Consider the following 25,853-nt stretch of genomic DNA (forward strand, 5'->3'; position numbering starts at 1 on the left):
TTTATTTTTTGCTAGGATGACTCATAATCAAGAATCTAGAGTACATGTAATAAAATTGCATCGTGATCTAATAACAACTGTTCAACAATTATTATTATTACATTAAAAAAAATAAAAATTCAGAACTTTCCCCTTTTTCTGTGCTTTCATCTTCTTCGAATTTAGGGAAGTAGAACAGAATCAAGAAAATAATGGGTGAAACTACTGGAGATGCGTCGCCGGCGGCCGCGAAACCCAAACCGACGATCCTGGTGCCGCCACGTGTCCCCGTGGGTTTCCTCTTCGCGAACGGGTCGGGCCCCGGGTTCAGCCCGGGCCCGATGACTCTTGTCTCGAGCCTCTTCCCGGAGCAGGGCCCGTTTTCTTTCTCTCAGCTTTTAGCTGGAGCTATGGCTTCCCCGAATCTTCTACCAACTCCTATTTCTGGAAAAGATGGGATTTTTTCTGCCAATAGCAAAAATAGTGAGAGGGTTGTTGGGCAAAACTCTACCCGGCCGATTAGTACGGCGGTGGCGGCGCCGCCGGAGACTCTGAGCCCTCTTTTTATGGTTCCGCCGGGGCTAAGCCCTTCTGGGTATTTATCCCCACTTCAGGTAAAAGCTATTTTAAAACTATATTTCTATTGATTTTTTTTTTGATTGATGAGGAATTTTTTGGAATTTTGAATCTTGATTATATTTAGAATAATAAACAAATAATTCCATTTGAATTTGAATTGATTATTTTGCAGTCAAAAATTATTAGCTGTCTGTAGAATTTAGGGATGGAAAAAGATTTTAACTTTAGAAGAATGAATTTAATTCGTTTCTTGAAATTCAATAGTTAATGCATTTGTGCATAATGTGAGTTAAAACTGCAATCTTTTCTAATTTAGAAACTAATTTCACCTAAATAAAATTTTATGAATAAACGGTCAATATTCGGTTCTTGAAATTTCAATCAGAGCCCGTTTGGAATGTCCCATCAGCAAGCGCTGGCCCACGTCACAGCTCAGGCGGCACTATCCCAATCTTTCATACAAATGCAATCACAATTTCACCGTTCTTCTTCAACGGAAGCACCGACTGAAAAAACTCTATCGAAAAAGCATGAAAATCAAGAAAGTTCCAAAACAGAGTTATCCGAAATTTCACAATCCGGTAAAAGGAACGATAAACGAGGCGGTGACGGATATAACTGGAGAAAATACGGACAGAAGCATGTCAAAAATAGTGAATGCCCGCGTAGCTATTATAAATGCACGCATCTCGATTGTCCGGTGAAGAAGAAAGTCGAAAAGTCTTTGGATGGTGTTGTATTGGATATTACGTATAAAGGACAGCACAATCACGATATTCCTACACCCAATAATAAACGGGCCGAGAAAAAGACTGTTTTACCCTCGCAGGGTCGGATAGAAACCGATAAGGCAAATAATGTAGTGGGAGATAGGTCAATAGTGCTATTTGATGGGGGTGGCGATGAACGAGTTGCGAAGAAAAGGTAAGGTGATTAAATAATTTTTATTTATTTTTGGGAAATTAATTTTTTTTATATTTTTTTATTTTCGAGTTGCAGGAGCTTGGAAATTGAGGCGCCCGTGTCAGCTTCGACACATCATCAAAGTGTTGGAGAAGCAAAGATTGTGTTGCAGACGAGAAGTGAAGTTGATCTTTTGGATGATGGATATAAATGGAGAAAATATGGGCAGAAAGTTGTTAAGGGAAATCCACATCCTAGGTGAGTCTTGATTATTTTGGAATTGGGGTGGAAACTGGGTTCGAATTAGCACTTTCGGAAGAAAAAAATCCAAATTTTTTCGGAAGTGGAAAACTAACTTCCAATCCCGTTCCAAAATAATTCGAAAAAATCAAAATTTTTGGAAATTGGAATGCAAAACTTGTTCCAAAATCGGAAACTTTTTTATCGAAATTGTTTGAAATCGGAAATTTCCAATGTTTTGGTCACCTATAGTATGAAAGATACATAATAAGTGTAATTTTCGGAGCAGAAAAAAAAAAAATAAACACATAATTTTTGGAGATTAAAATTGGATAGTAAATCGGAATCTGACACTCATTCTGAAAAAACTCAGAAGTAAGCGGTATTCGGAATTTCGGTTCCAGTTTCCACCACTGGTTTGGAATTGAATACATGTCACCGGCATCATTAAATCAAGATAGTTTACCTAGTCTGATCGATGATTCATGAAAATTCTCATTTAATAAAAATAGCAAATAATATGCATGTAATTTCTATAGTTCTTTTTCTTTTGTAGGAGTTACTATAGATGTACATATGCAGGGTGTAATGTCCGAAAACATGTTGAGAGGGCATCAGCAGACCCTAAAGCCGTTGTTACTACATACGAGGGAAAGCATAATCACGAAATCCCTATCGGACGATACATCAGCGATGAGTCAGCAAATCGTCAGCTGTCGAAAACACGAAAGATGGTACCCAAGAAGCCTATGCCAAGTAAAGAAACGGATTATGAGAAACAGGAACGAAACATACCAACCACTCTACATCTCAAAGACGAACATATTACAACATGAAATTCTAAAATCACGAATAATACGTTTTTTAGTATATATGTATATAGATATAGAAGGAGTGATCAAGAATTTGATCGTCCGATCAAATTTTGATGAACTCCGGATTTCTAGTTCTAGGCATGAAGCAGCTATTGTGAAATATTTTAGTACACTGCAAGAATATATATAGAATGTTTTTGTATGTGACAAACAAGTAGTTTGTTTGTACTTGTTCAATGTTTTTAGCATGAATGTGATGGAAATAATATTTTGATTGTAAATTAAATGTATTTTGTCAAAATAATTCTTTTAATGTTATTTAATTAACATTTTGATAATATGTTTTGCCAAACAACCAACTACTACTAATTATTAAAATATCAAGAACACCCCTATTTTGTGGAAACTAGCAATTTGTGTGATTTTATTTTATTTTTACAAAGGGAATCGGTCGTATATGTATATTGGGTATACTTCGCTCTTGTGCTTCGCAAAATTACGCCAGAAGTATAAACTGCACTCGGCAAATTATGTGGCAAATTATGTGTGACGAGGTTGACCTTAAAGTGTTGGTAATAAAAATCGAACTCGGGCATAATTGCATCATTGTGCAATTCTTGAATTGCTAATTCAAAACAACTTGGATCGAAATCGACGAAATTTGGAATTTCTAGTTCTCGGCCTCCTACGATATAAAATAAATAATAATATCGATACTATAATTGTAATTTTCGAAAACAAATTGAAATTTTTCAGAAATATGTTCAGAAGTCAAAAATCACACCGAAAATTCCAAATACGTATTCCAATTTTGTTCCGTAAATTTGAAGCATCACGATTTCGAATTAAAAAAAAATGTTCCAAAATCGGATCGCAATTGGAGGAATTCGGAAATTCGGGACGAGTAAATTCAACGAACCAGGATTTCGAATCGAAAAAAAAGTTCCAAAATCGAATCACAATTGGAGGAATTCGAAAATTCGGGCCCCCAATTTCCAACCCTAATTTACAATCAATTTTCTAACCCACCAAAAAACGACGTCGGTTGATATCTGGTTTTTTTTTCCAACAGAAAAAAATGAAAACGAGGGTCTCACACCTATACCTCCGAATAACCCGGGAAACAAAAAAAGCACCTCCGATCGAAAGAAATGGCAACGAACAAATTACTTGTTGGACTCCCCCTTCTTCCCCTCTTTCTCTCTCCTTCGTCACCCCCCAAAAAAAAAACCCAAAAAAAAAAAAGAGAAAATTCCCTCTCCTTGTTTCTAATTTCCGGACAGATTTTATTTTTTTTCTCCATAATTGTTGTTTCCGACGAAAGGAAATGAAGCTGGTGTTGTAGGGGGGTGATTTTCTGTCCGTTCAAACCCACCCCCTCCCAACATCCGGCCCATTTTCCCCCCTCAATCCGGGTCGGGTTTTCCGTACATCCTCGGCGGGCGTTTGGATCCGATTGATGGGGTTTAGTGGGTCACTGTAATATGGGTTGCATTAGCTCCAAGAAGGCAAGGTCCGAATCGCCTCCGTACTACTACGCCGCCTCCTCGTCTTCCAGCACAAGCCGGAGCAATGCGCCGAGCGTTCTCGCGCCATCATCGCTGCTGCACGTGCGCGGTGGGCCGTTGGAGAAGATAAAGGAGGAGCCGGAGAACGAGGATGGGGCGGAGGAGGAGGAGGAAGAGGAGGAGGATGGACCGTCGGCGGGGAAAAGGAAGAATTTTTCGAGCTATTCCGGAAATTTGAAGGCGATAAAGGGAGGGTCTTCTTCGAATCATAATAAAAAGTCTGTCTTTAGCCTTAAGTTTGGGAGGTTGACGGAGGGCGAGCACGCCGCCGCGGGGTGGCCGGCGTGGCTTTGCGCTGTCGCCGGAGATGCCATTGATGGGTGGCTTCCTTTGAGATCGGAATCGTTCAAAAGATTAGAGAAGGTCTCTCTCTCTCTCTCTCTCTCTCTCTCTCTCTCTCTCTGTAAAAATGTGTTTCTGATTGTTGTCATACATCTCTCTCTCTCTAGAAAAATGTTTCTGATTGTTGTTATACATCTCTCTCTCTCTAAAAAAATGTTTCATACATCTCTCTCTCTCTAAAAATGTTTCTGATTGTTGTCATACATCTCTCTCTCTCTCTCTCTCTCTCTCTCTCTCTCTCTCTCTCTCTCTCTCTCTCTCTCTCTCTCTCTCTCTCTCTCTCTCTCTCTCTCTCTCTCTCTCTCTCTCTCTCTCTCTCTCTCTCTCTCTCTCTCTATATATATATATATATATATAAAAATGTGTTTCTGATTGTTGTCTTGCATGTCTTAATTACGTACTGTTAATGTATAGATTGGACAAGGTACGTACAGCGATGTTTACCGGGCGCGTAATGTCGACACCGGTAAAATATTCGCTGTCAAAAAGGTCAGATTCGACAATTTTCAGCCCGAGAGTGTGAGATTTATGGCCCGTGAAATCCTCATTTTACGAAAACTCGATCATCCGAATGTAATGAAGCTCGAGGGTATAATTACTTCTCGATTGTCGTGTCATATATACCTCGTTTTCGAATACATGGAACACGATCTTGCTGGACTTTTATCATGCCCCGATATCAAATTCACCGATTCACAGGTTCGTTCGTATTTTTTTCGCAAATTAAAAAATATAAAATTTATCGTCTAATCTTTTTTTGTGTGCTCAAAATTGGTTTTTTTTTTTTTTTTCTAGATTAAATGCTATATGAGGCAGTTATTGTGTGGGCTCGAGCATTGCCACTCGAGAGGTATATTGCACCGAGATATTAAGACGTCGAATATCTTGGTAAATAACGAAGGGGTTTTAAAGATTGCGGATTTTGGTCTTGCGAATTTTATGAGGCCGAAAAACAGACAACCTTTGACTAGTCGTGTGGTGACTTTGTGGTACCGCCCGCCCGAGCTTCTGATGGGGTCCACAAATTACGGTGAGGCGGTCGATTTATGGAGCGTTGGTTGTGTTTTTGCCGAGCTTTTTATCGGAAGGCCACTCTTTAAAGGAAGAACCGAGGTTTGAAATTGTTGTTATTAATTCTGATACAGTAGAATCTCGATAAATTAATAATCTCGCTAAAATAATAATTTCTTCAGGTCCCGAGTCGGTAAAAATGTATTAAATTATTAACTCGATAATTTAATATTTCGTTAAATTAATAGAATTTTGCTAGTCCCGACTGTATTAATTTATAGAGGTTTAACTGTATATATATGGTTTACGAGGTAAAGAGTATTTGAAATCGATTTTTTTTTTTTTTTTTTTTTGCAGGTAGAACAATTACATAAAATATTTAAATTATGCGGTTCTCCGGCGGAGGATTATTGGCAAGTGACGAGACTTCCTCTAGCGAATATGTTTAAACCTCAACAGCCTTACGAAAGTACACTTAGAGAGAGATGTAAAGAATTACCGAAAAGTGCGGTTAACTTGATAGAAACTTTTCTTTCTATCGAGCCTTACATGCGCGGAACAGCTTCTTCTGCTCTTGATTCTAAGGTGAAATCTTATATTAGAACGATGATTAATTGTACATATCGTGTCTCGTTTTATGCCTGATTTGCTATTTTTTTTTTGTTTTGTTTTTTTCAGTACTTCACGACGAAACCGTATGCATGTGATCCAGCAAGTTTGCCGAAGTACCCACCGAACAAAGAGATCGATGCGAAATACCGCGAAGATGCAAGAAGGTTACATTTTCATGATTATATATATATATATATATATATATATATATATATATATATATATATATATATATATATATATATATATATATATATATATATATATATATATATATATATATATATAGTAGCTTCATAATTTTTTTTAGATATTTATAGTTTGTGATTATTGTTTTCGAATGTTACGGTTTGAACCAATAATTTATGTATAGCTCGACTTTCAAAAGGCTCGAAATCAAGAACTATTCATTTTTTTATTTTAATTTTTGTTTTTCAGGAAAAAGGCGGGAAACATGGCTCATGCACAACAAGCCGGATCACGGAGGAGATCCCGTAAACCATTGCAAGAACCGAGCGAATTCTTTAAAGTCGTTCCAACAGAGGTATGTTTGTTTGTTTGTGTGTGTGTGTGTGTGTGTCTCTCTCTCTCTCATATCCACGCTTGTTTTCTTGAAGGCGGGCGAAGTCAACCACGTCTCGCGTAGGACCCACGGGGGAAGTGCGAACGCGTACCGAAGAAGAAGCGGGCACGGGTCCCGCACAACACTAAAGCAACAACCCTACGACACAATGTCGGACGCGTCTCAACTGACGGCGGAATCCCAAGCCTCCCACCAATCGAGCACCCGCTCGGTTCCCGTGCTTGCCGCCACATCATCGAGCAATTTCGAGTGGCCGAAAAGGCAAAGATTTCAACTCCAATCCACCTCAACGAGTCGACCGTCGAGCGCGCTCCACGAAAGCGACGATGCTTTGGACTCGGAAAACGACGGGCCCACGGGCCGAAACGAGGCCGCCAGGCGGGCCATGCTTTGGGAACAAGAGCACTCGCATCGCCCCAATTCTTTACATTCGTCCGGTATTTACGAGTCTCAAGAATTATATGAGGTAAAGCCCCTTTATTGAATTATAGCATCAACAACTAAAGCAAGCAACCCCATGAAAAGTTACTTGGAGCAATATTATATGTAGAGGTGGAAATTGGAATAGAATTTCCGATTTCTATCGATTTTGATCCGAAATTTTCTGATTTTGGAACAAAATTTTCGTTTGATTTCCAATTTTTCCGGTTTTTTTTTTTTTTTTTTTTTATCGAAAATGGAATACATATGAGATTCAGGTTTCCAATCCAAAAAAATCAAGAAAATCGAAAATCAGAATTTTCAGAAATACTAATGAAAAATATTGTTTCAAAGTCAGAAAATTTCTGATCGAAATCGGCAGACATCGGAAATTCTGTTCCAATTTCCACATCTACTTGTATAATTGCACCAAGTAACTTTTCCGAAAATAATTCCAAAAATTTCTAATTCTTTTTTTTTTTTTTTTTTGAAAATTACTTATAATATCAATATTATTATGTATTTACATCTTAGGTGATTCAATTTTTCGAATTCCGCCGATTTTGGAACAATTTTTTCCATTGTTTTTTAAATGGAATTGGAATTAATTTCGTTACTTCCGAAAAAAATCGTAATTTTTTCGAAAGTAACATTTAGCGTATATTTGGACCTACTAAGACAAAATATCATAGCTCCGCCACTTTCGCCAACTTAAAACGACTTTCTTTGCGTGATTCTTATATAGGGTAATGGCAATAAGAAGAAAGGAAGGGTTGCATTTTCCGGGCCAATGATATATCAGTCGCAAGAAATCGATTCAATCCAGCACGACCAATCTCGTCACGTCGCTCAAAGATCCCGTTTCTCCAAAGGTCTTTATAACAAAATATTCAAGATTATTGGAGAAAAAAGCTCGTTTCTTTAAAATTAAATATCGTTACACTCGTGTGCAGATTTGTGATCCAACAGGTGCGATCTGATCAATCTTGTCGACGAAGCAATGCCGGCTAAACGAGCTCCAACGGAAATTAGAGAATCTCTAACAATGGCTATATAGCATCTCAAGGTAGTTTTTTTTTTGCTCTAGCTTTTTTTGGCATTGCACCAGTTATATATATTCATACAGAGAAATAAAGCTGTAGATTTATTCAATATATATATATAATTGGCTGAGATGTGAAGAATTTTGAGTGGAGAAAAGCTGCTAAAAGAATGTATTTGTCATTGCATCAGGACCAGCTTAGTAATAGGAATCAGCCAAATGTCTTTTGATTTTCAACTTCACTTGTAACATAAGAATAAGACAATTTTTTTATTTTTTTTAATGTTATTTTTTGTTTATTTTTTTTTAATTTTTTTTATTGTTTTTATTTTTTATTTTTTTATTCATATATTCCAAAATTGTATATGTTATGATGCTTTTCATGTACAAATCACTTCAAAATATTTATAATTAGGGCCTCAAATTATTTAACCCTTATGTATTTTCCCATATTTTTGTAAGTAATTTTGGATAAAAGGGATAATTTTTTTTCATTATTGGTCCCAAAGGTATAAATTCATCAAACTATAATATTATTTTATAGTTGTCACCTTTTTTTGGGTAAATTACAACCAACCCTTAAGGTATCGTAAAATTACGAAAAAACCCCTCTTGTTTGGGTAATTACAACCTCCCCCAACTATAAATTTTCTTACACGTCCACCCTTGCGGTTTCAAATTTAGTGTAATCCTCTTGATTATATGGAATATTGTCACTTTTGTACCTGTTTTTATCTCATTCGAGCTCCACATTTTGAAGCAAGATGATCATAAGACGTGTTTTTTGGCTTGTATATATCAGATTTTGGTGTATCAGAAACTGTATTTTTACACCAAACGAGTACAAACTATATCACATTCCACGAAATCTAGATGATTATGTTGAATTTGATACCATAAGGGTGGATGTGTAAGAAGATTCATAATTGAGAGATAAATGTAATTATCCAAACAAGAAGGGTTTTTTCGTAATTTGACGATACCTCAGGGGTGGTTGTAATATACACCCGGAGGACAACTGCTAATTTTATCTCGCCTCACAATTAACTTCTCCATCACCGCCGAAGAAGATAGATGACGACGACAACACTCACTTTGATTTCACCACCGTCGGGGTCGAAGGAGGAGATCGTTGTTGTCCAGTCATCAAGCGACAAAAATATTGGAAAAAAAATTATGAAGCAAAGTAGCAGCAAGACGCACAAACTTTCAATGTCAAATGTAAAAAAATGGCAGTATAAACTATATTGTTACGAAAGTCAACTATAAAAATTGGATTGTCAATTATAATTTTCTCGATGTTTACTATATGAATTTGGTAATTTTCTCATCAATATACTATATTATTATCTAGTTCAAGATCGAAATTATGGTGTTCTAAAATAGAAATTCAACAACAAAACCTCATCGGTGAAAAATCATGACATATGGTATCCATAGAGTAGGACTACTTCCAACGACCAAAAAATGAGATGGGGAACTGATAGGGGCGAACCTAGTGGCAGAGAAGAAAAAATATATTTTTTGCTGAACTAAAATGTACAAAATTTAAATCTTGGTGGGGTAAGGTTGGGGGAGGGGGGCAAAGTCTATTAATGAATAGATAAATACCAAAATAAAATAAACAAATTTAACAAAACATTGATAAAAAAAAAAAAACTGCAGGGGCGGAAGTCCCTCAAGCTTACACATGGGTCCACCCCGGGAACTGATGATGCACTATTCGCACCCTTAAGAGTTCCTTCCAAATCCAACTCTCTTGACCGTCAAAAGTTCACCTAACACCGATCTTTGGCCAGAGAAAATGAATTAAACGGACGTAAAATGTAAAAATAAAAAGGGAACTCGAAAGAGAGTATAAAGTTTATTGATGGCGTCGCAACGCAACCCTAATAGGGTTTGACATATTCATTTATATAGACCGAGTTATATATATGACTATTTTCTAATTTAATATCTCTTTATTAATCCGAAATTTACATTGATTGCTTATTTATTGATTTAAAAAACAAAAATGTCTCGTAACAACATGACTTAAAGAAGGGAAAAAAAACCTTTTTTTCTACGGAAAAAAGAAAAGAAAAAAAAAATTGAAATAAAAAGAGGAAAAGAAAAATCCTATTAACAAATTAAACAAAACAAAAAATTTAATTGAAATAAATAGAAAAACAATAATAATGAAGGAGTCCTCCTATAACAATTACAAACGCCAACTTGTACATTACATACCCAAATTATTCTAACATAATAATATGCAGACATTAGTAACTGATAGGAATTATTTACATCCCAAAACAATCTTAGGAGGCCTTGATTTTAATACAACAACATGTTACAATTTCAAAAATAAATAAAATTCCAAGCATTTTGATTTTGTCCCATGATTTTTTCTTAGCAATGCGTTTGACACGTACGAAAGATCAATCGTCGTCGAGCCTCACAATCCTAGGTATTTGTCCGTTGTTAACAAAATCAAGCTTATTCAATCTCACGCACCCGAGTACTTCTTCCGGAAGTTCTTCTGGCTTCTGCGCCTGTTCGTTGGGGCAAAAAACAATCAGACGCAGAGTGAAAAAAAGTCAAATCTAGCTCTGATACCAATATAAATGAATGAAATTATAAGTTCTAGAAGCATCTAGAAGAGAACCTGAATTGTCAATCCAAGATCCAATATTCCGTTCCCTAAGCGCTCTCTGAACGCTTCAAGTCCCTTTCTTGCAATGTAGCTAAAGTGATGAATGTCGAGGTCGATCTCGAAGTAATTCGAACCCTATTTAAAAATAAAAAAAGATTTATTACAAGAACTCGACATCATGGTACAAAATACCAAAAAAGGGCCCCACCTGATAGAAGCTATGTTGCGGTCGAGAAAGAACCGGTTTTTCGTTATAGGCCGAGAGTAGTTTTCTCTCGGTGGAAGTTGAGACGAGATCTTCCGGATTCACCACTCCAACCATGAACTTCAACCTTTCTCTAAACGGAACAACCGAATCTTTCGCGAACCCTTTAATATTTTCCATCTCATCCTCAATAAATCTCTGCAAACAAACGGAAAAAAAAAAATCGAAGTATAAATTACATATATATACACATCTCAATACTAATTTATTTCAAGATTTAAAAAAAAAATTACCTTGAGACTTTCTTGAAAATGTGGAGAAATATCTTTTTCGAAAGTCTCGGAAAGTTTGAAGTACAGAACGAGGCTCAATCCGTCACCATCGCCATCACCAAGAAACATAGGAGGTGCATAAGTAGGGAGCTGCATGCAACAAAACAATCCAATTTAATTGTGTAACAATAATAATAATAATTACAATATAGTATAATTTATTTTATTTTTCTTTTATTAGTTCTTATAAAAAAAATTGTGGCAAAATAAATAATCACCTGAATATTAACAATTAGCAAAGGAGGTACAACCCCATGACTTGCTTCTACAGAAGGCAGCTCAAGATGTTGTGCTATGTGATTAATCTTTCTCGGGCACGCAAATAAATCGACACCGATTGGAGTGTACGGAGAAAGATTCCCCGCCGGGGCCTTTTTCTTATCTCTGCATTACAAAATTATTAGATAAAATCGAAAAATACTACAAAAATATGTCGCGATTTTTATTTTTATTTTTATTTTTATTTTATTAGTTAAGATAGCATACTTGAAGTAGGTATCGCCTCTTAGCTTAAAATTCGAGGGATTGACCAAAGACCAAGTTCCGGATATCGGCTTCCCTTCGGAAGAAGAACACGGGATTAGTAATCCCGCTCTTGGACGATAAAGATACTTCGCCGATGCACCTATATAGTACATAAATGTTTATGTTACGTTAAAAATCGATTATTTTGATTCGAGGTTCGTATTGACTAAATAGTAGGATGTAGTAACATTTTCCGTTGACGAAATTTAAATCAACTGAAAAAGTTGAAGCCCGCAATTAAATGCTATTGTTCAGTAAAAACTATTTTAATAGTGATCGATCCGATAAGCAATTAGCCAAACATCTTACTAACTGAATAATTAGTTAGCTAGTAAGAAAATTAATACGATAGATACTTACGAGAGTCGTCTATTTCAACTCCGTCGATGGATTTCCTCGTAATTGAGAGCCTAATGACCGTTGATGACTTTCGATTAGATTGTGGGTGTGGGCCCACCGTTGTTGCGGAGTAGATTTTGTCGTTGAAACTTATCGAAGGAACCAATTGAGGTAAGACGGATTTTAATAAATTTCCCGAATTTTTTTCCTCGTTGTCGTTGTTTCTTTCGATTTTCAGACCGCTGAAACTCATGTAGGCACGGTCTAATTTTGTTTTTGTGATGGTGTTGGATTCTTCGATCATCGGTAAACACGGGAGCTCTTTTCGTTGGGTATCGATCAACATAAACCCGTTGCGCTCTTTCGTGTTCAACTCCGTTTTAGTACCACCGTTGTCTATTTTCACGTACTTCTCGTGGAATTCTTTGATGTTACACTTGCTATCGGTGAAGCACGACGAAGCTTCGTATTGAAGTACTTGTCCTCCGTTTGCGATGCTCGGGAAAAAATCTAAACCAACGAAAATCAAAATAAAATCAAAAAATCGAAAACAAAAAAAAAATGGTCGAAAAACGCGAATGAATGAATGAATGAATTTACCTCCATGTACACTACTAAAGTCATCATCGGAATCGGAATCAAGAATGCTGATTGTGTCGAACCACGAATCTTCTTGGTAAACTCCTATAGCCACACAAAGTATATAAGTTATCGATTTTTTCCGAGTTTATTGCATCCAACCCCTCGTGTAATATCGAATTGCTAAAAAACTCCCCTAAATTATGCGTTTTAGGGGTAGTTAGCTAATAAAATTGAATCATAATGGGTTTTTTTTAGCAATTATAGTAAAATGGAGGTGTTGAATGCAATTAATTAAACATTTTTTATTCATTAACAAAGAATATTTATGTGCAAGTATATACCATTAGCATCAATCTGGCTATGGTGCCATTGCATCTGCGTGAGATGGAAAGTGGAATTCGAAACCGACGATCTTCTGCAAGTGGTGGTCGTGTGGACGAATTCGCTGACGGCAAAATCCGTCACTCGGGCGCCGGCGTCGCTATTCCGCTTCCTATTTCCGTCGGTAATTGTGTTGATGACCCGTTTTTTGGAGCGTCCGCGGTATTTTCTTCTTATTTTAATGGTCTTCGACGGTGTTGCTATCGACGGTGAAGATACACAAGCACCCATTGTAATAGCAACTCAGTCTCTAAGTTAAAGCTTTCTGTAAAAAAAAAAAAAAAATCGGAAAAAATCGAAAATCGGAATGAAATCCAACCAAACAACGAGTTTATATAAAAGAATCAAGAAAATGGACTTTCTTGAATTGCAATGAGCATACATACATACCTTAGCGTGAAAATTGCAACTATAAAAATAGTTATTGAAAAAAAAAATCAAGAATTCGGTTATCGAACTTTTGGCACCAACGTTTATTCAATTGCACACTTCACTTCCCCCTCGAGAAACTGCAAAAAAATGCAAAATCATGATTTCGTACTAAGTACTAAATTTTTTTTTTTTTTTTAATTTTTTTATGTACTTTTGTGTAATAATTTGTTGTGAAAGTGGTGGTAATAAAAGAGATCACCACGAATGAAAAGTATATATATATATATATATATATATATATATATATATATATATATATATATATATATATATATATATATATATGAGGGAAAATCAAAGATGATGATTCATATTATGGGGCACTATTGAATCAACTAAAAATCCATACTATACTAATTTTACACGTACCACGTGTATATGTGTGTGACTATGTGTAAATCAAACGTTGAAAATTACACAAATTCGAAATATGTATGTATGTATATGTATATATATATATATACATGTGATTGTGTGTAAATCAAACGTCGAAAACTACACAGATATATTGGAAAAACAAAGACGACGATTCATATTATGGGCCCCCATCAAATCAACGAAAAATCCATACGTATTTTACACATACCCATACGTATATGTGTGTAAATCAAACGTCGAAAACTATTCCGATTAATCAAAATCTGTGAAAAACAATACAGAAACAAAAAATTACGCATGGGAAAAAAGAAAAAGAAAAAGAAAAACATACCAACGTGTACAACACACACACAACACACACGTATGCGTGTGCGTGTGTGCATGTACAGAGAAAAGGGACCTCGAAAAAAGGCTTTATTTAATTTTATTTTTTTTCTTTCTGAAGAAAAAAAGGGTGAATTCAGAAATGGGTCCAACGTACGTGGATTCCTATTTGCAAATTCTTTTTTTATTTTTATTTTTTTTTTCTCAGAAGAAAAAAAATGGGGAAGAAGATGGAAAAATTATGTCAGGTGGAAATATGAGAAATTGTTGTGGTATTATTACTACATTAAAAAAAGGAAAAAAAATCCTAAATATATGGTTATCTCTCCCTTCTTCTTCTCTCTATCTCAGTTTTTTTCTTTCTTGTTTTCTCCATTTTTATTTTTTTTTGTAATGATTTTATCGGTTATTATTACACCACCATTAACGTTCCCGAATTGTTTCAGGGGCTTCGTCAAAATGTAATCTTTTTATTTTGGGTTTTTTTTTATTTTTTTTATTTATAATAATATTTTTCAGGACAAATTGCACTTGACCCCCTACTAATTTTCCATTTTCTCAATTTTCCCCCTTAAATTAAAAAAACTAGATAATTCCGCTTCAAAATATTATGTTGGTTGCACTTTCGCCCTAGTAGCCAATTTGTGGTGAGCATTGTGCAACAAAAATAAAATTTTAAAAGGGCAGTGTGCAAAAAAAATAGTGTTTCTAGTGTTTTTAAGGGGTGGTAACGTGCAAAAAAATAACATATAAAGGGGCAATGTGCAATTAAAATACCTAATTCCAATGAATAATCTATCGGAATTTTGTATCGGGACAATGAGCAAACTAGAATAATATTTTACAGTGGGATATTCACTTTTTAAATTTTTTAAAGGGTAAAGTGCAAAAATTAGAAATTTTTAGGGGGTCATGTGGAATTTGGCCTATTTTTTATTTTGGGTTTGTTGATTTTTTCTTCTTTTTGCTATAATATATATATATATATATATATATATATATATATATATATATATATATATATATATATATATATATATATATATATATATATATATATATATATATATATATATATATATATTCTATCTACTTTACCAAAGATATGAATTAATATGTCAGCAACCTATGTAGTACGGCCACGAAAACGTCGATATAAGAACGGGGAAATGGACACGGGAGAAACGTCATGCCCAAAAAAATGGCATTTTTATAATTATTTATGTTTTATTTACTGGTAAAAAAAATTATTTTTTTATTTTTGTAATCATGAGATTTTATAAAAGTGCAATGAATTTCAACTTTGAATAGTGAAAAGAAAAATTATGATTCATGACAACAAGAAGGAACAAAAAAACTTTAATAGACTTCCACTCGGACCAAAAGTAAATGCAAAGCATTGGGAAAAAAATAAATTAGGTTTCATCATATGTACTTGTAATTTTATCTTTTCACTATTTCCAAAAAATGGAAAGACAAATTTACAGTAGCCATTTGGTTTCTTTTATCTATTTTTATTGCCTTTTAATGTATTATAATACAATGAGTGATTAGTGAAGTATCCAATTACTCACAGGGTGTAATGATACACGTCGTTTCAGTTTTAAAATACCGTTTTGACTTTAAACAAGAACTTGACAATTTTTAGGCTAAATTTTTGCAAAGCTCAAAACACGAAATTTGCTCGAGATGGACTAGTTGGTGTGGGGATCATTGCTCGAGACCATTGTGGTGATTGTTGGATGTCGATTTGCATTCATCAGCCTCTAGATCCTATACTTCAGCAGAAGCAAAAGCAGCTTTGCTTGCGGTGAAATTTGCTCGGGACAAGGCCTGACGGAAAGTGATTATTGAAGGCGATTCTACCGTGGTCATCAAGGCGATTGAAGGCGAGGATGAGGATCGATCGACGTATGGAAATCTTATTGAGGATATTCATGCTATTGCACCATGTTTCGAGGTTTTTTCTGCTCTTCATATACGTCGAAATGGGAATAGTGTTGCTCATGCTTTAGCTCAATTATCTTTTAAAGATCCGACTCTTTCCATTTTTTTGCCACTGGATATTCAAAACATTGTAATAGTTGAATCAATTCTCTGAAATGAAATTTTCATTTTCTCAAAAAAAAAAAAAATAATAAAATAAATAAAACATGAAATTTGTAGATTTTTTTAGTTGACTTTCTAATCCAACTTGAATCACATAAATTGGATGCTGGATGAGAAAATATGAATGTATCAATGAATAACACTCGCATCTTTGATGTGTTGAGTTATCTAAAATTCAAAACGTGATTTGTCCATGCATAATTTATTCATACGACATTCGATCTACCTAATTCAATTTTTTGTGTTTCAAATATTGCTAAAATCAGATTAGAAATTGGTAAGAATCACGTTCGAAGTCAAGGCGGTAGTTAATAAATTTCGAAACGACATTTAGGTGGTGTTTGCAAACACTTTTTGAAAGTGATTATGAGCTTTTTTTTGCTCATAATCTGTTTTCAGGTGTTTGCAAAATTAACTTTAATTTTGTTTTTGCTTCTCTTAAAAACACCCATAACCCTGTTTTTTCTATTTAAGTTCATTTTCCGGAAAATTTGCAAACACCCCTAACTTTTAAAAATAAGCACTTAAAACTGACTTAATTCACAATCACTAACTTCTTCTTTAAAATAATCATTTGCAAACACCACCTTAACATTTCAGATTATTGTTATTGGGCCTAAGCCCACTAATTAAATCATGATCTAAGCCCATAAAATAGCCCAATTACATGAATTATTATTTATCTTTTTCAAAATCCCCATTAATTTTCGTCTTTCTCTGATAATCGTCTCTCTTTTTCCAATCTTTGATAATTCAGAAAATTCAGCAAATTTGATTCAACACGCTGCCATCTGAGCATACAGCTACTTCCGTCCGCTTGACTTTGCGCCGCCGCCGGCGACTTTTCAAATTTCCGTGGTAAATATTTCCGCATCTGAAGATTAATTATTGAAATCCGGTTTCCTATTTATTTTAGATGATTGTATGCTTTTTTTTTTTTCTTCTGCGATTCATTAATCGATTGTTTATCAGATTGCCTGATTTAGTAATTGCTGGTAATTACTGTTGCATCTGATTTTAATGTGTATACTTTTAATTTTTGTTTATTTGTGTATCTGGTAATTAACCATTATGCACGAACAAATTGGGGAATTTCTGTTGTGGAACCAGGGTTAGGGTTTCAAATTGAAATCATGGATGCGGTTTGAATATAGGTTTTTGTAACTTCCATGGCTCGAATTTACGTCTAGGATCGTTTATTGATTGAAATGAAAAACTTCGATAATTCTACAGCTGTGGGGATTGATTTCTTCACCATGAACTCCAAATTATAACTCATTTTTTTAAAAAGTATTTAGAGATATTCACTCTTGAGCACAATCGTTATTGTTTTGAGGTGAATCGAAACATTGTAATCATCGATTTTTGCTTAGCTATAACAGTTTACGATTTTTTTATTTATTCTGTGTGACTACTTTCTTGAAAATGGTGGCTAAGTAGATAATCAAAGGAGCTAAACTTTTTGCTTCTTATGGTTTTCGGTTTTCGGTTTTTTCTACGTGCTTCTTCTTTTGGGTTTTTTAGCTCACTCCTTCTATCGTTATTTTGCTCTGGTGTACTAGCATTGGGTGTTTCATTCGGTTATACAGTTCGTTACTTTTTTTTTTTTTTATCGAACATGTGTAGTTAGTTGAAGAATATGGCATCGAAAAGAAACATGCGGTACAGTCGTCTTGCTGTGGATGAAGATGATTATTATGACGGTAGCAATCAAAGTCGACACGATCCTAGATTCGATTACACGCCAAGAACCTTCGACAAAGTTCCTTGGAAGTCGATTGTTCTCGCATTATTTTTGCTTTTCCTAGGATGTCTACTTCTCTTGCTCGCTGTTTTCATCTTCACCGGTCATATGGGAGGGGAGTTTTCCCAAGCGTACGGTCTATTAGGACTCGGGTTTCTTACCTTCATTCCAGGTATCTTAATTAATGCCTCCCCTTATAAATCATTTCATTCTTTGCCCCTTGTTTACGCAAATATATTTGATTAAGCGACTATCCAGTTTGTTCTATGTGGGCCCTCTATATTATTGGGATTAATCCATATTGTCAATTCTATTACTAAAATTCTTAATTGTGACGAGTTCTATTGTCATGTAGTCTTACTCCTATGTATGTGAATTTATGTGCAAGTCTTGTATGGATATATAAACGTGGAGATACACGCGTATTGGTGAACTTTGCGTGTATAAGAACCTTGTAATTTTTTTTTTTTTTATTTTCCTGGTGTGAAGTTATAATAAGTTTGCTGATTAGCTGTAATGAAAATGGCTGCAGGCTTTTACGAGACTAGAATTGCCTACTATTCGTGGAGAGGTGCGCAAGGATACCGATTTGCCTCGATTCCCGATTATTGAGGTTTTCGTTTTTTCAACCGCCGACATTTTCTTTTCATCACGTATGTAGCTTAAAAGTTCGTTGTAAGAACATGTAGCGTAATGTTGTTCTTGTATGCACAGAACCAAGTTATGTTTGTATATTCTTTGGTTAAAGTTTATTAGCAGACAGTTGCGGAGGCAGGATTTTGTATTCGCATGACTGAATATATACAAATTTCTATATAAAATAGTGCGATTCTTACACGTCGGGGGGTCATGGCCCCCTATAGCCGGGCTCCGCCACTTTTTGCGGTGCCGTATGTTGGATAAATTATATTAGTATTTGTTGGAGAATCATTCATTATGTAAAGTAAGTTTTGATATTCTTTTTTCATTCAATAAAAGAGAATCTAAACTTATGTAATTTAATTAATTGTTTTTACTTGTGTTGTCAAATAGACAAATCCTAATAATACCCATGAATATAGAACAATGACAAAATACGAAAATGTAAGTAAGAAAATCATTTGTTTAAATTTATTATATTTCATCTTTTGAATGCATTAGAAAATGTAAAATTAAAGAAAAAAAAAGTTTGAGAAATTAATAATCAAATATTCCCAACGGCAAAGATTCGATCTCCAATCATGAGATCGAACCACATGATTAACTCCCCGTTTAACAAAAAGTAGAACTTCAATTAGTGTGATCATTAATCATTAATTAATTAATTAATTAATTATAAACTCTCTCTAAAAAAAACTAACTAAAACGAATATTTTTTCTGCACTACTAAAAATATAATAAAAAAATATGAAAATAGAAATAATAATAACATAAAGAAAAAGAACAAATTCCGTTGCTTCGATTTCTGCATCAATCATCGTCGTCGTCGTCGTATTGTATCCGTGTAAGTATGATTTGCAATTGATTTTCTCAGCATTTCTAATTATTATTATTATTTTTTTGTTTTCCGTAGGAATCAACGACTGTATGTTTGATTGATCTCTTCTGTTTTTTTTTTTTTGGGGGCTTCAATTGTTTTAATTTTGTAACGTCAATTTCCTAGATCTGTAGCGATTTGCTGCGGGTTTGTTGAGTTGTAGAATTTTTTAATTTGGTAAAATTGTTTGATTTTTCGTGTAAAGGTTCGAGCTTTACTGCTTTAGGTTATGGCGCGCATTTCATATTGATAAAAAAAATTAATTTATTGGGGATTTTACTGTAGCAGAAATTAGAAAGAAATTAATTTTTCTTACTTGTGGTTTCCTTTGTTATTATGTTTGTGGGATGTCGTTTATTGTTGAATGCGATATGCTCGTTTTTATAATCTGTATCTATATCTATATATGTATGTATATATACATTGCTTTGATTTCAATCTTATATGTCTGTACAGGATAATGGATGGACCAATCCAAGAGGGTAGTAGCGTGGATTCATTCCTGCGGAACTATAAGCTCGGAAAGACACTTGGAATCGGGTCGTTTGGTAAAGTTAAAATTGCCGAACATACGTTGACGGGTCACAAAGTTGCTGTGAAGATCCTTAACCGCAAGAAAATAAAGAATATGGATATGGAAGAGAAAGGTCAGTCAATCCAACGAGCAAAAATGTACTGTTTATTTATTGAATTTTCGTTCTACGTCTGTTTCGTGCTTTTCGAGATATGTTAGTCGACATCCGTTATTGAAAAAAATCGAAAACCGAAAATTTAGATTTGTATTAGCTAGTGATCTGTTGCTGTTTGAATTTGGAGAATTAACTTTTTTATTTTCGTTCCTTACATTATCTGAGACGATACATATTTACTCGTGGGATCCATCTACATTGTTTTGGAGAAAAAACCGATGATTGGTTTTTCGATAAAATTAGGTTGCATTTTTTGCTCGACTGTATATTCTCGATTTATGAGTGGGATTATCTTAATTTGCAGTTAGAAGAGAAATCAAGATTTTGAGACTGTTTATGCATCCCCATATAATTCGTCTATACGAGGTTGTAGAGACGCATTCCGATATATACGTTGTAATGGAATACGTCAAAGCCGGTGAATTGTTCGATTACATTGTGGAGAAGGGCAGGTTGCACGAGGAGGAAGCCCGTGTCTTTTTTCAGCAGGTGATATTTCTTTTCTTGCTTCTTTCAATCTGCAAAACAATATATATATATATATATATATATATATATATATATATATATATATATATATATATATATATATATATATATATATATATATATATATATATATATATATATATATGATTTTATTTATTTATTTATTTTAATGATTGCAGATAATCTCGGGAGTGGAGTATTGCCATAGGAATATGGTGGTACATAGAGACCTAAAACCCGAGAACTTGCTTTTGGATTCTAAATGCAATGTAAAAATTGCTGATTTCGGTTTGAGTAATATAATGCGTGACGGCCATTTCTTGAAGACAAGTTGTGGAAGCCCCAATTATGCTGCTCCGGAAGTACTAAAGACCATTACGATAATTTTATTTTATTTTATTATTTTTTTTTGAGAATTTTCGACATTTACAAATGAACCTTTTACGTAGGTTATATCCGGTAAACTATACGCGGGACCCGAAGTGGACGTATGGAGCTGTGGTGTTATACTCTACGCACTTCTTTGTGGGACCCTTCCGTTTGACGATGAAAACATTCCTAACCTTTTCAAGAAAATCAAGGTTAGTTATTCTTGTTAATTATTGCTAATTATTTTTATAAGAAAATTAACATTTATTTTTCTCTGTTTAATATATAAATATATATAGGGTGGAATATATACGCTCCCCAGCCATTTATCTGGTGGTGCTCGGGATTTAATTCCGAGAATGCTTATAGTTGATCCTATGAAACGAATGACAATACCCGAAATCCGTGCCCACCCTTGGTTTCAAGCTCATTTGCCGCGCTATTTGGCTGTGCCGCCACCTGATACAGTGCAGCAAGCTAAAAAGGTTTAATATAAATTTATATGTAATATATCAAGAAACGAGTTTATTGCATTTAGTACCCCTTGTGTTATATCGAATTTCTAAGAAACTCCCCGTGGTATAAATATTAGCAAAAGTCCCACTAGAATGCATTTTTTTAGCACACAGCCCCCTAAATGGTGAGTTTTTTTAGGGGTTAGTTTGCTTAAAAAATATGCATCATAGTTTTTTTTTTTCTTTTTGCTAATATTTATAACACAGGGATCGTTTTAGCAATTAGACTAAACACAGGGTGTTGAATGCAATAAACCCATAAAGAAAGTATGCTATAAATTCCGAGTTACTAACACGTTTTTTTTTTTATTTTTTTTTTAAATGTCAAGATCGATGAAGAGGTTCTTCAGGAAGTGCTTAGGAAGGGATTCGACAGGAATATGCTCGTTGATTCTATTCGGAACAGGCTTCAAAACGAGGTTGAATTTTTTTTAGTGGATTGTATCATTTTACGTAAAATGATTAATAATAATAATATTCAAATTTTCTTATTTTGCACTTTATTCCACAGGGTACTGTTACGTACTATTTGCTGCTCGACAATCGGTTTCGTCTTTCCAGTGGCTACCTTGGATCCGAATTCCAGGAGACTTTGGTCCGCTTTTTTAATTCTATGCTCATAAATTAATACAGCTCCTCTTTCTTTCTTATTATATTTATTATTTCCATTTTCTTGAATACGGCTTCTCTATAGGAATTCGACTATAGTAATAGCATGAATCAAAGTCAATCTGTAGCATCTCCCGTTGGTCAACGAACTCCTGGAGCCGTTGATTATCAACAATTTGGAGTGAGGCAGTTTCCAGTCGATAAAAAATGGGCACTTGGACTCCAGGTAATTAGCTCTTTTTTTTTCTTTTTTTGGAATATATATATATATATATATATATATATATATATATATATATATATATATATATATATATATATATATATATATATATATATATATATATATATATATATATATTCATTTTTTTGGATGAAATTCAATAATCGGGCTTTTATATACAGTCTCGAGCCCATCCCCGTGAAATAATGACAGAAGTTCTCAAAGCTATGCAAGAATTAAATGTTTTCTGGAAAAAAATCGGACACTACAACATGAAATGCCGATGGATGCGTGGCAGTAATAATATTGTCAATAACTATTTCGGAGACGAATCTACTACAATCGAGAATGATGGAAATAATACTAGGCTACAAAACGTGATCAAATTCGAAGTGCAGGTAAACTAATCTTTTTTTCTTTTGGGTACATTTTTTTAATTTTTGCAATAAATACAAGTATAGTATGTAATACTATTTATTACAGCTTTACAAAACTCGCGACGACAAATATTTGCTCGATCTGCAAAGAGTTCACGGGCCACAGTTTCTGTTTCTCGATCTTTGTGCAGCTTTTCTTGCTCAGCTTCGTGTTCTGTGAAGTTGTGTTGCTGTGTATATATACGTAGAGATGAATGTAATGTCGATGCACAAGCCTATATTTTTTTGTTTGACTCATTAGGAGTCGTTGGCTTCTGCATTGACCGTTTCTCGGTTTTTTTTTTTTTTTTTTTGTGGTAACTGGAAATTTTTGTGATGTGTTTTTGTTTTAGATTAATCCAGGTTTTTATGTAATACTATTTGATGGATATTCTTTTTTAAATAATTATTTAAGAAATTTAGTGCAACAAATATAATTTTATTTTAATTAATACAAAAAAATGAAAATATAGATTCTAAAAAAAAACATTAAAAGAATAATCATAATGACATCATCATTGTCGTCATCGTCGTAAAATGATCGGTAAATCAACTAACAAAGCAGATCGGCGGCAAATCGATGGAGTTCCAGAGAGACAATTCTCCGTTGCGATTCGACGAATCCTCACCCTCATTTTCCACCTTCTCGGATTCGTTGTTCGTCGCCGCCACCGCCGCCTCTTCTCGCTTCGATTTGCATGCGTTTCGTAGCCTGGTGAGCTGATCGGAACTTTCCGCCGCCGCCGCCGGCGGTTTCGTCTTCAGTTTCAGGTACTCTGTTATCCCATAAAACGCATACAGCGAAGCCGAACACTTCCTCTCGTAGTTGATCCTCTTCATCGCCTCGCTCACCATTGCCGCCGCCTCCTCCTCAATCGAGATCTCCTCAGCTATATCGAACGGCGAATACTCGATCGAAGAACCGATTTCGTCCACAAACTGAAAATCCACAACCTCCAATTCCTCAATTCCATTCTCCGATATTTCCAACGTTCCCGCGCTATCACCGCCGCAAACTTGGGCGGAATCAGGAGAGCCGACACCGCCCGTTTGGAGATGCCCGCCCTCCGTTTGTGTAAATGCCGAGCCGAAACTGTGGTACTCGTAATCACTAATCATGGGGTAATAATCTTCATCGGTATCATTGAGAAAATCGGTGAAGTTGGATTCTGAGTAATCGGGCACATCCTCCGCGTATCGAATTCCGTGATTCTGATCGATAAACGGAGTCGAAGAAGAAGCAGAGGAAGTCGAATTCGAATTGGAAATCGCGGAAGCAGAAGCCGAAGCCGGAGCTAAGGCATTGTTTCTAGCTTTGAGCCTACTAAGAAGAAGGTTTGTGATCTTCGAAGAAAGAGCCGGTTTAGAAGACGAAGAATTCGGATCGCACGGCCAGAAATTGGTTCTCGTATTAGCCCCGCGAAGCAAACACGCCGCCTCGTCGTACGCCCTAGCGGCCTCCTCGGCCGTGTCGAATGTGCCTAGCCACACTCGTATCTTCTGTATGGTGTCTTTTATCTCCGCCACCCACCGCCCCGATGGCCGTTGCCGGACCCCTACGAACCGCTTCCGGGCTCGCCGGATTCCTCCGAGTGCCGCCGCCTCGGCCCAGTCGGCGGCAGTTTCTCCGTCCGAGGCGAGTTTTTCGTGATCGTTGTTTAAGTTTTCGTCGACGACGGACTTTCTTTTCCTAGCCATATGTTAGTTTGTTTGTTTGTTTGTTGGTTTGGATGAGAGTGTGTTTTTTGTTGGTGTGGGGAATGATGGTTGGTTTTATATTAGCACAAAATGGGAAGATCTTGTCAAAATGGAATATTATTTAGAGTTGAACTGGTCTTTTTTTTTTTCTTTTTTTCTTTTTTTTTTTTTTTGTTTGGACTCTTTTGATTGTTACAAATGGAAATCTCTATGTGTGTGTGTGAGAGAGATGTTAAAAAATAATAATTTGATTAATATAGTAGTATATAGTAGAATTTCGATAAATTAATAAACTAGTTTAAATAGTAATCTCTTTCGGTTCCGACTTGATAAAAACATACTAAATTATTAATTCGACAAATTAATATTTTGCTAAATTAATAGAATTTCGCTAGTTCTGATTGTATTAATTTATGAAGTTTATGCTGTATACTATGTGTGTATGTTTGACCTGGCCAAATGGTGAAAGTTTCTTGCTTCTTCTCTTCTTTTGCCAGTGTGTGTGTGTATATATATATATATATATTTGCTTTTTTTTTTTTTTTTTTTTATTTAGTGTGAAATCAAATATGTGAGGTGATTTGTGCAGTTCCTTGATAGATTTTCTTAGTAATATTTTTATCATTAATAAAATCAAAAAAACATTCCTTAAACCATCAACACTTGTCTTAAGTTTCCCTTGTTTTTGTTTAGTATATATATATATATATATATATATATATATATATATATATATATATATATATATATATATATATATTAGTTTTAAGTGTAAGGCATAGATATCATCAATTCGTGTATCATTTTGAAGTCACTAGGGTTTTAAATCTCTTACGATAATTCCTGGTTGAAATTAAATTACGAAAAATTCCGTCATATTTGGATAATTACAACCACCTCCTCAAATTTATCTATTGAAGGAGAGAGGTTTTTGTAAGACAATACGTAATCAAAGAGTGTGGATGTAATTACTCAAACAGAAGGGATTTTTTTTGTAATTATATCAGTGGTGATCGTATAAATCGATTTGGAAAAAGATAATAATAATAATAATAATAATAATAATAATAATAATAATAATAATAATAATAATAATAATAATAATAATAATAATAATAATAATAATAATAATAATAATAATAATAATAATAATAATAATAATAATAATAATAATAATAATAATAATAATAATAATAATAATAATAATAATAATAATAATAATAATAATAATAATAATAATAATAATAAT

The 25,853-nt window shown here is 34.6% G+C and overlaps 6 protein-coding genes across 8 annotated transcripts; 4 read left to right on the forward strand and 2 right to left on the reverse strand.

Annotated features, from left to right (window-relative positions):
- The first annotated feature begins 6 nt into the window (after window positions 1-6).
- On the forward strand, window positions 7-2,817 carry LOC105960941 (putative WRKY transcription factor 3). Its single transcript, XM_012985156.2, has 4 exons — window positions 7-593; window positions 944-1,482; window positions 1,558-1,719; window positions 2,258-2,817. Exons 1-4 carry the CDS (start codon window positions 192-194, stop codon window positions 2,535-2,537), a joined length of 1,383 nt encoding a protein of 460 aa, XP_012840610.2. The 5' UTR covers window positions 7-191; the 3' UTR covers window positions 2,538-2,817.
- An 833-nt stretch (window positions 2,818-3,650) lies between these two features.
- LOC105960943 (protein IMPAIRED IN BABA-INDUCED STERILITY 1) lies at window positions 3,651-8,526 on the forward strand. The gene is made up of 10 exons (XM_088825431.1): window positions 3,651-4,447; window positions 4,841-5,125; window positions 5,222-5,539; window positions 5,795-6,022; window positions 6,116-6,213; window positions 6,488-6,593; window positions 6,667-7,098; window positions 7,798-7,924; window positions 8,006-8,118; window positions 8,286-8,526. The coding sequence occupies exons 1-9, from the start codon at window positions 4,001-4,003 to the stop codon at window positions 8,011-8,013; spliced, it is 2,049 nt and encodes a 682-aa protein (XP_088681557.1). The 5' UTR covers window positions 3,651-4,000; the 3' UTR covers window positions 8,014-8,118; window positions 8,286-8,526.
- Window positions 8,527-10,223: 1,697 nt separating this feature from the next.
- Window positions 10,224-14,666, reverse strand: LOC105960944 (uncharacterized). Its single transcript, XM_012985160.2, has 11 exons — window positions 14,235-14,666; window positions 13,484-13,602; window positions 13,054-13,358; window positions 12,731-12,814; window positions 12,152-12,640; window positions 11,753-11,891; window positions 11,485-11,650; window positions 11,228-11,356; window positions 10,938-11,132; window positions 10,742-10,864; window positions 10,224-10,628 (listed from the first exon to the last, which is right to left on the reverse strand). The coding sequence occupies exons 3-11, from the start codon at window positions 13,322-13,324 to the stop codon at window positions 10,515-10,517; spliced, it is 1,710 nt and encodes a 569-aa protein (XP_012840614.1). The 5' UTR covers window positions 13,325-13,358; window positions 13,484-13,602; window positions 14,235-14,666; the 3' UTR covers window positions 10,224-10,514.
- A 2,368-nt stretch (window positions 14,667-17,034) lies between these two features.
- LOC105960854 (transmembrane protein (DUF872)) lies at window positions 17,035-18,917 on the forward strand. 2 transcript variants are annotated; one of them, XM_012985062.2, is made up of 3 exons: window positions 17,035-17,194; window positions 17,963-18,252; window positions 18,613-18,917. In XM_012985062.2, the coding sequence occupies exons 2-3, from the start codon at window positions 17,976-17,978 to the stop codon at window positions 18,690-18,692; spliced, it is 357 nt and encodes a 118-aa protein (XP_012840516.1). In that variant the 5' UTR covers window positions 17,035-17,194; window positions 17,963-17,975; the 3' UTR covers window positions 18,693-18,917. The 2 variants fall into 2 exon arrangements, with proteins under 2 accessions (XP_012840516.1, XP_012840517.1); XM_012985063.2 differs by having other exon boundaries at window positions 17,037-17,194; window positions 17,967-18,252.
- A 450-nt stretch (window positions 18,918-19,367) lies between these two features.
- Window positions 19,368-23,324, forward strand: LOC105960800 (SNF1-related protein kinase catalytic subunit alpha KIN10). 2 transcript variants are annotated; one of them, XM_088825304.1, is made up of 11 exons: window positions 19,368-19,563; window positions 20,053-20,243; window positions 20,590-20,774; window positions 20,954-21,136; window positions 21,224-21,355; window positions 21,443-21,628; window positions 21,988-22,077; window positions 22,170-22,253; window positions 22,353-22,493; window positions 22,673-22,888; window positions 22,974-23,324. In XM_088825304.1, the coding sequence occupies exons 2-11, from the start codon at window positions 20,057-20,059 to the stop codon at window positions 23,085-23,087; spliced, it is 1,518 nt and encodes a 505-aa protein (XP_088681430.1). In that variant the 5' UTR covers window positions 19,368-19,563; window positions 20,053-20,056; the 3' UTR covers window positions 23,088-23,324. The 2 variants fall into 2 exon arrangements, with proteins under 2 accessions (XP_088681430.1, XP_088681431.1); XM_088825305.1 differs by lacking the exon at window positions 19,368-19,563 and adding an exon at window positions 19,601-19,644.
- A 43-nt stretch (window positions 23,325-23,367) lies between these two features.
- Window positions 23,368-24,659, reverse strand: LOC148767158 (uncharacterized). Its single transcript, XM_088825306.1, has one exon. The coding sequence runs from the start codon at window positions 24,602-24,604 to the stop codon at window positions 23,456-23,458; it is 1,149 nt and encodes a 382-aa protein (XP_088681432.1). The 5' UTR covers window positions 24,605-24,659; the 3' UTR covers window positions 23,368-23,455.
- Between the last annotated feature and the right edge of the window lie 1,194 nt (window positions 24,660-25,853).

This window comes from Erythranthe guttata, chromosome 11, assembly GCF_056151865.1.
Source record: "Erythranthe guttata isolate IM_541 chromosome 11, IM_541, whole genome shotgun sequence".
Lineage (NCBI taxonomy): Eukaryota > Viridiplantae > Streptophyta > Magnoliopsida > Lamiales > Phrymaceae > Erythranthe > Erythranthe guttata.

Excerpts from the sequence above, each read along its gene's own strand:
- LOC105960944 (XM_012985160.2), bottom strand. The coding sequence starts at position 13,324 with ATGGGTGCTTGTGTATCTTCACCGTCGATAGCAACACCGTCGAAGACC. Across the intron at positions 12,815-13,053 it reads TAGCCAGATTGATGCTAATG|GAGTTTACCAAGAAGATTCG; the intron begins GTATATACTTGC and ends GTGTGGCTATAG. Across the intron at positions 11,651-11,752 it reads AGAGGCGATACCTACTTCAA|AGATAAGAAAAAGGCCCCGG; the intron begins GTATGCTATCTT and ends TTTGTAATGCAG.
- LOC105960854 (XM_012985062.2), top strand. The coding sequence starts at position 17,976 with ATGGCATCGAAAAGAAACATGCGGTACAGTCGTCTTGCTGTGGATGAA. Across the intron at positions 18,253-18,612 it reads GTTTCTTACCTTCATTCCAG|GCTTTTACGAGACTAGAATT; the intron begins GTATCTTAATTA and ends AAATGGCTGCAG.
- LOC105960943 (XM_088825431.1), top strand. The coding sequence starts at position 4,001 with ATGGGTTGCATTAGCTCCAAGAAGGCAAGGTCCGAATCGCCTCCGTAC. Across the intron at positions 5,126-5,221 it reads TCAAATTCACCGATTCACAG|ATTAAATGCTATATGAGGCA; the intron begins GTTCGTTCGTAT and ends TTTTTTTTCTAG. Across the intron at positions 7,099-7,797 it reads AGTCTCAAGAATTATATGAG|GGTAATGGCAATAAGAAGAA; the intron begins GTAAAGCCCCTT and ends ATTCTTATATAG.
- LOC105960800 (XM_088825304.1), top strand. The coding sequence starts at position 20,057 with ATGGATGGACCAATCCAAGAGGGTAGTAGCGTGGATTCATTCCTGCGG. Across the intron at positions 22,254-22,352 it reads CCGAATTCCAGGAGACTTTG|GAATTCGACTATAGTAATAG; the intron begins GTCCGCTTTTTT and ends GCTTCTCTATAG. Across the intron at positions 22,889-22,973 it reads TGATCAAATTCGAAGTGCAG|CTTTACAAAACTCGCGACGA; the intron begins GTAAACTAATCT and ends TATTTATTACAG.
- LOC105960941 (XM_012985156.2), top strand. The coding sequence starts at position 192 with ATGGGTGAAACTACTGGAGATGCGTCGCCGGCGGCCGCGAAACCCAAA. Across the intron at positions 594-943 it reads GGTATTTATCCCCACTTCAG|AGCCCGTTTGGAATGTCCCA; the intron begins GTAAAAGCTATT and ends AATTTCAATCAG. Across the intron at positions 1,720-2,257 it reads AAGGGAAATCCACATCCTAG|GAGTTACTATAGATGTACAT; the intron begins GTGAGTCTTGAT and ends TTTCTTTTGTAG.
- LOC148767158 (XM_088825306.1), bottom strand. The coding sequence starts at position 24,604 with ATGGCTAGGAAAAGAAAGTCCGTCGTCGACGAAAACTTAAACAACGAT.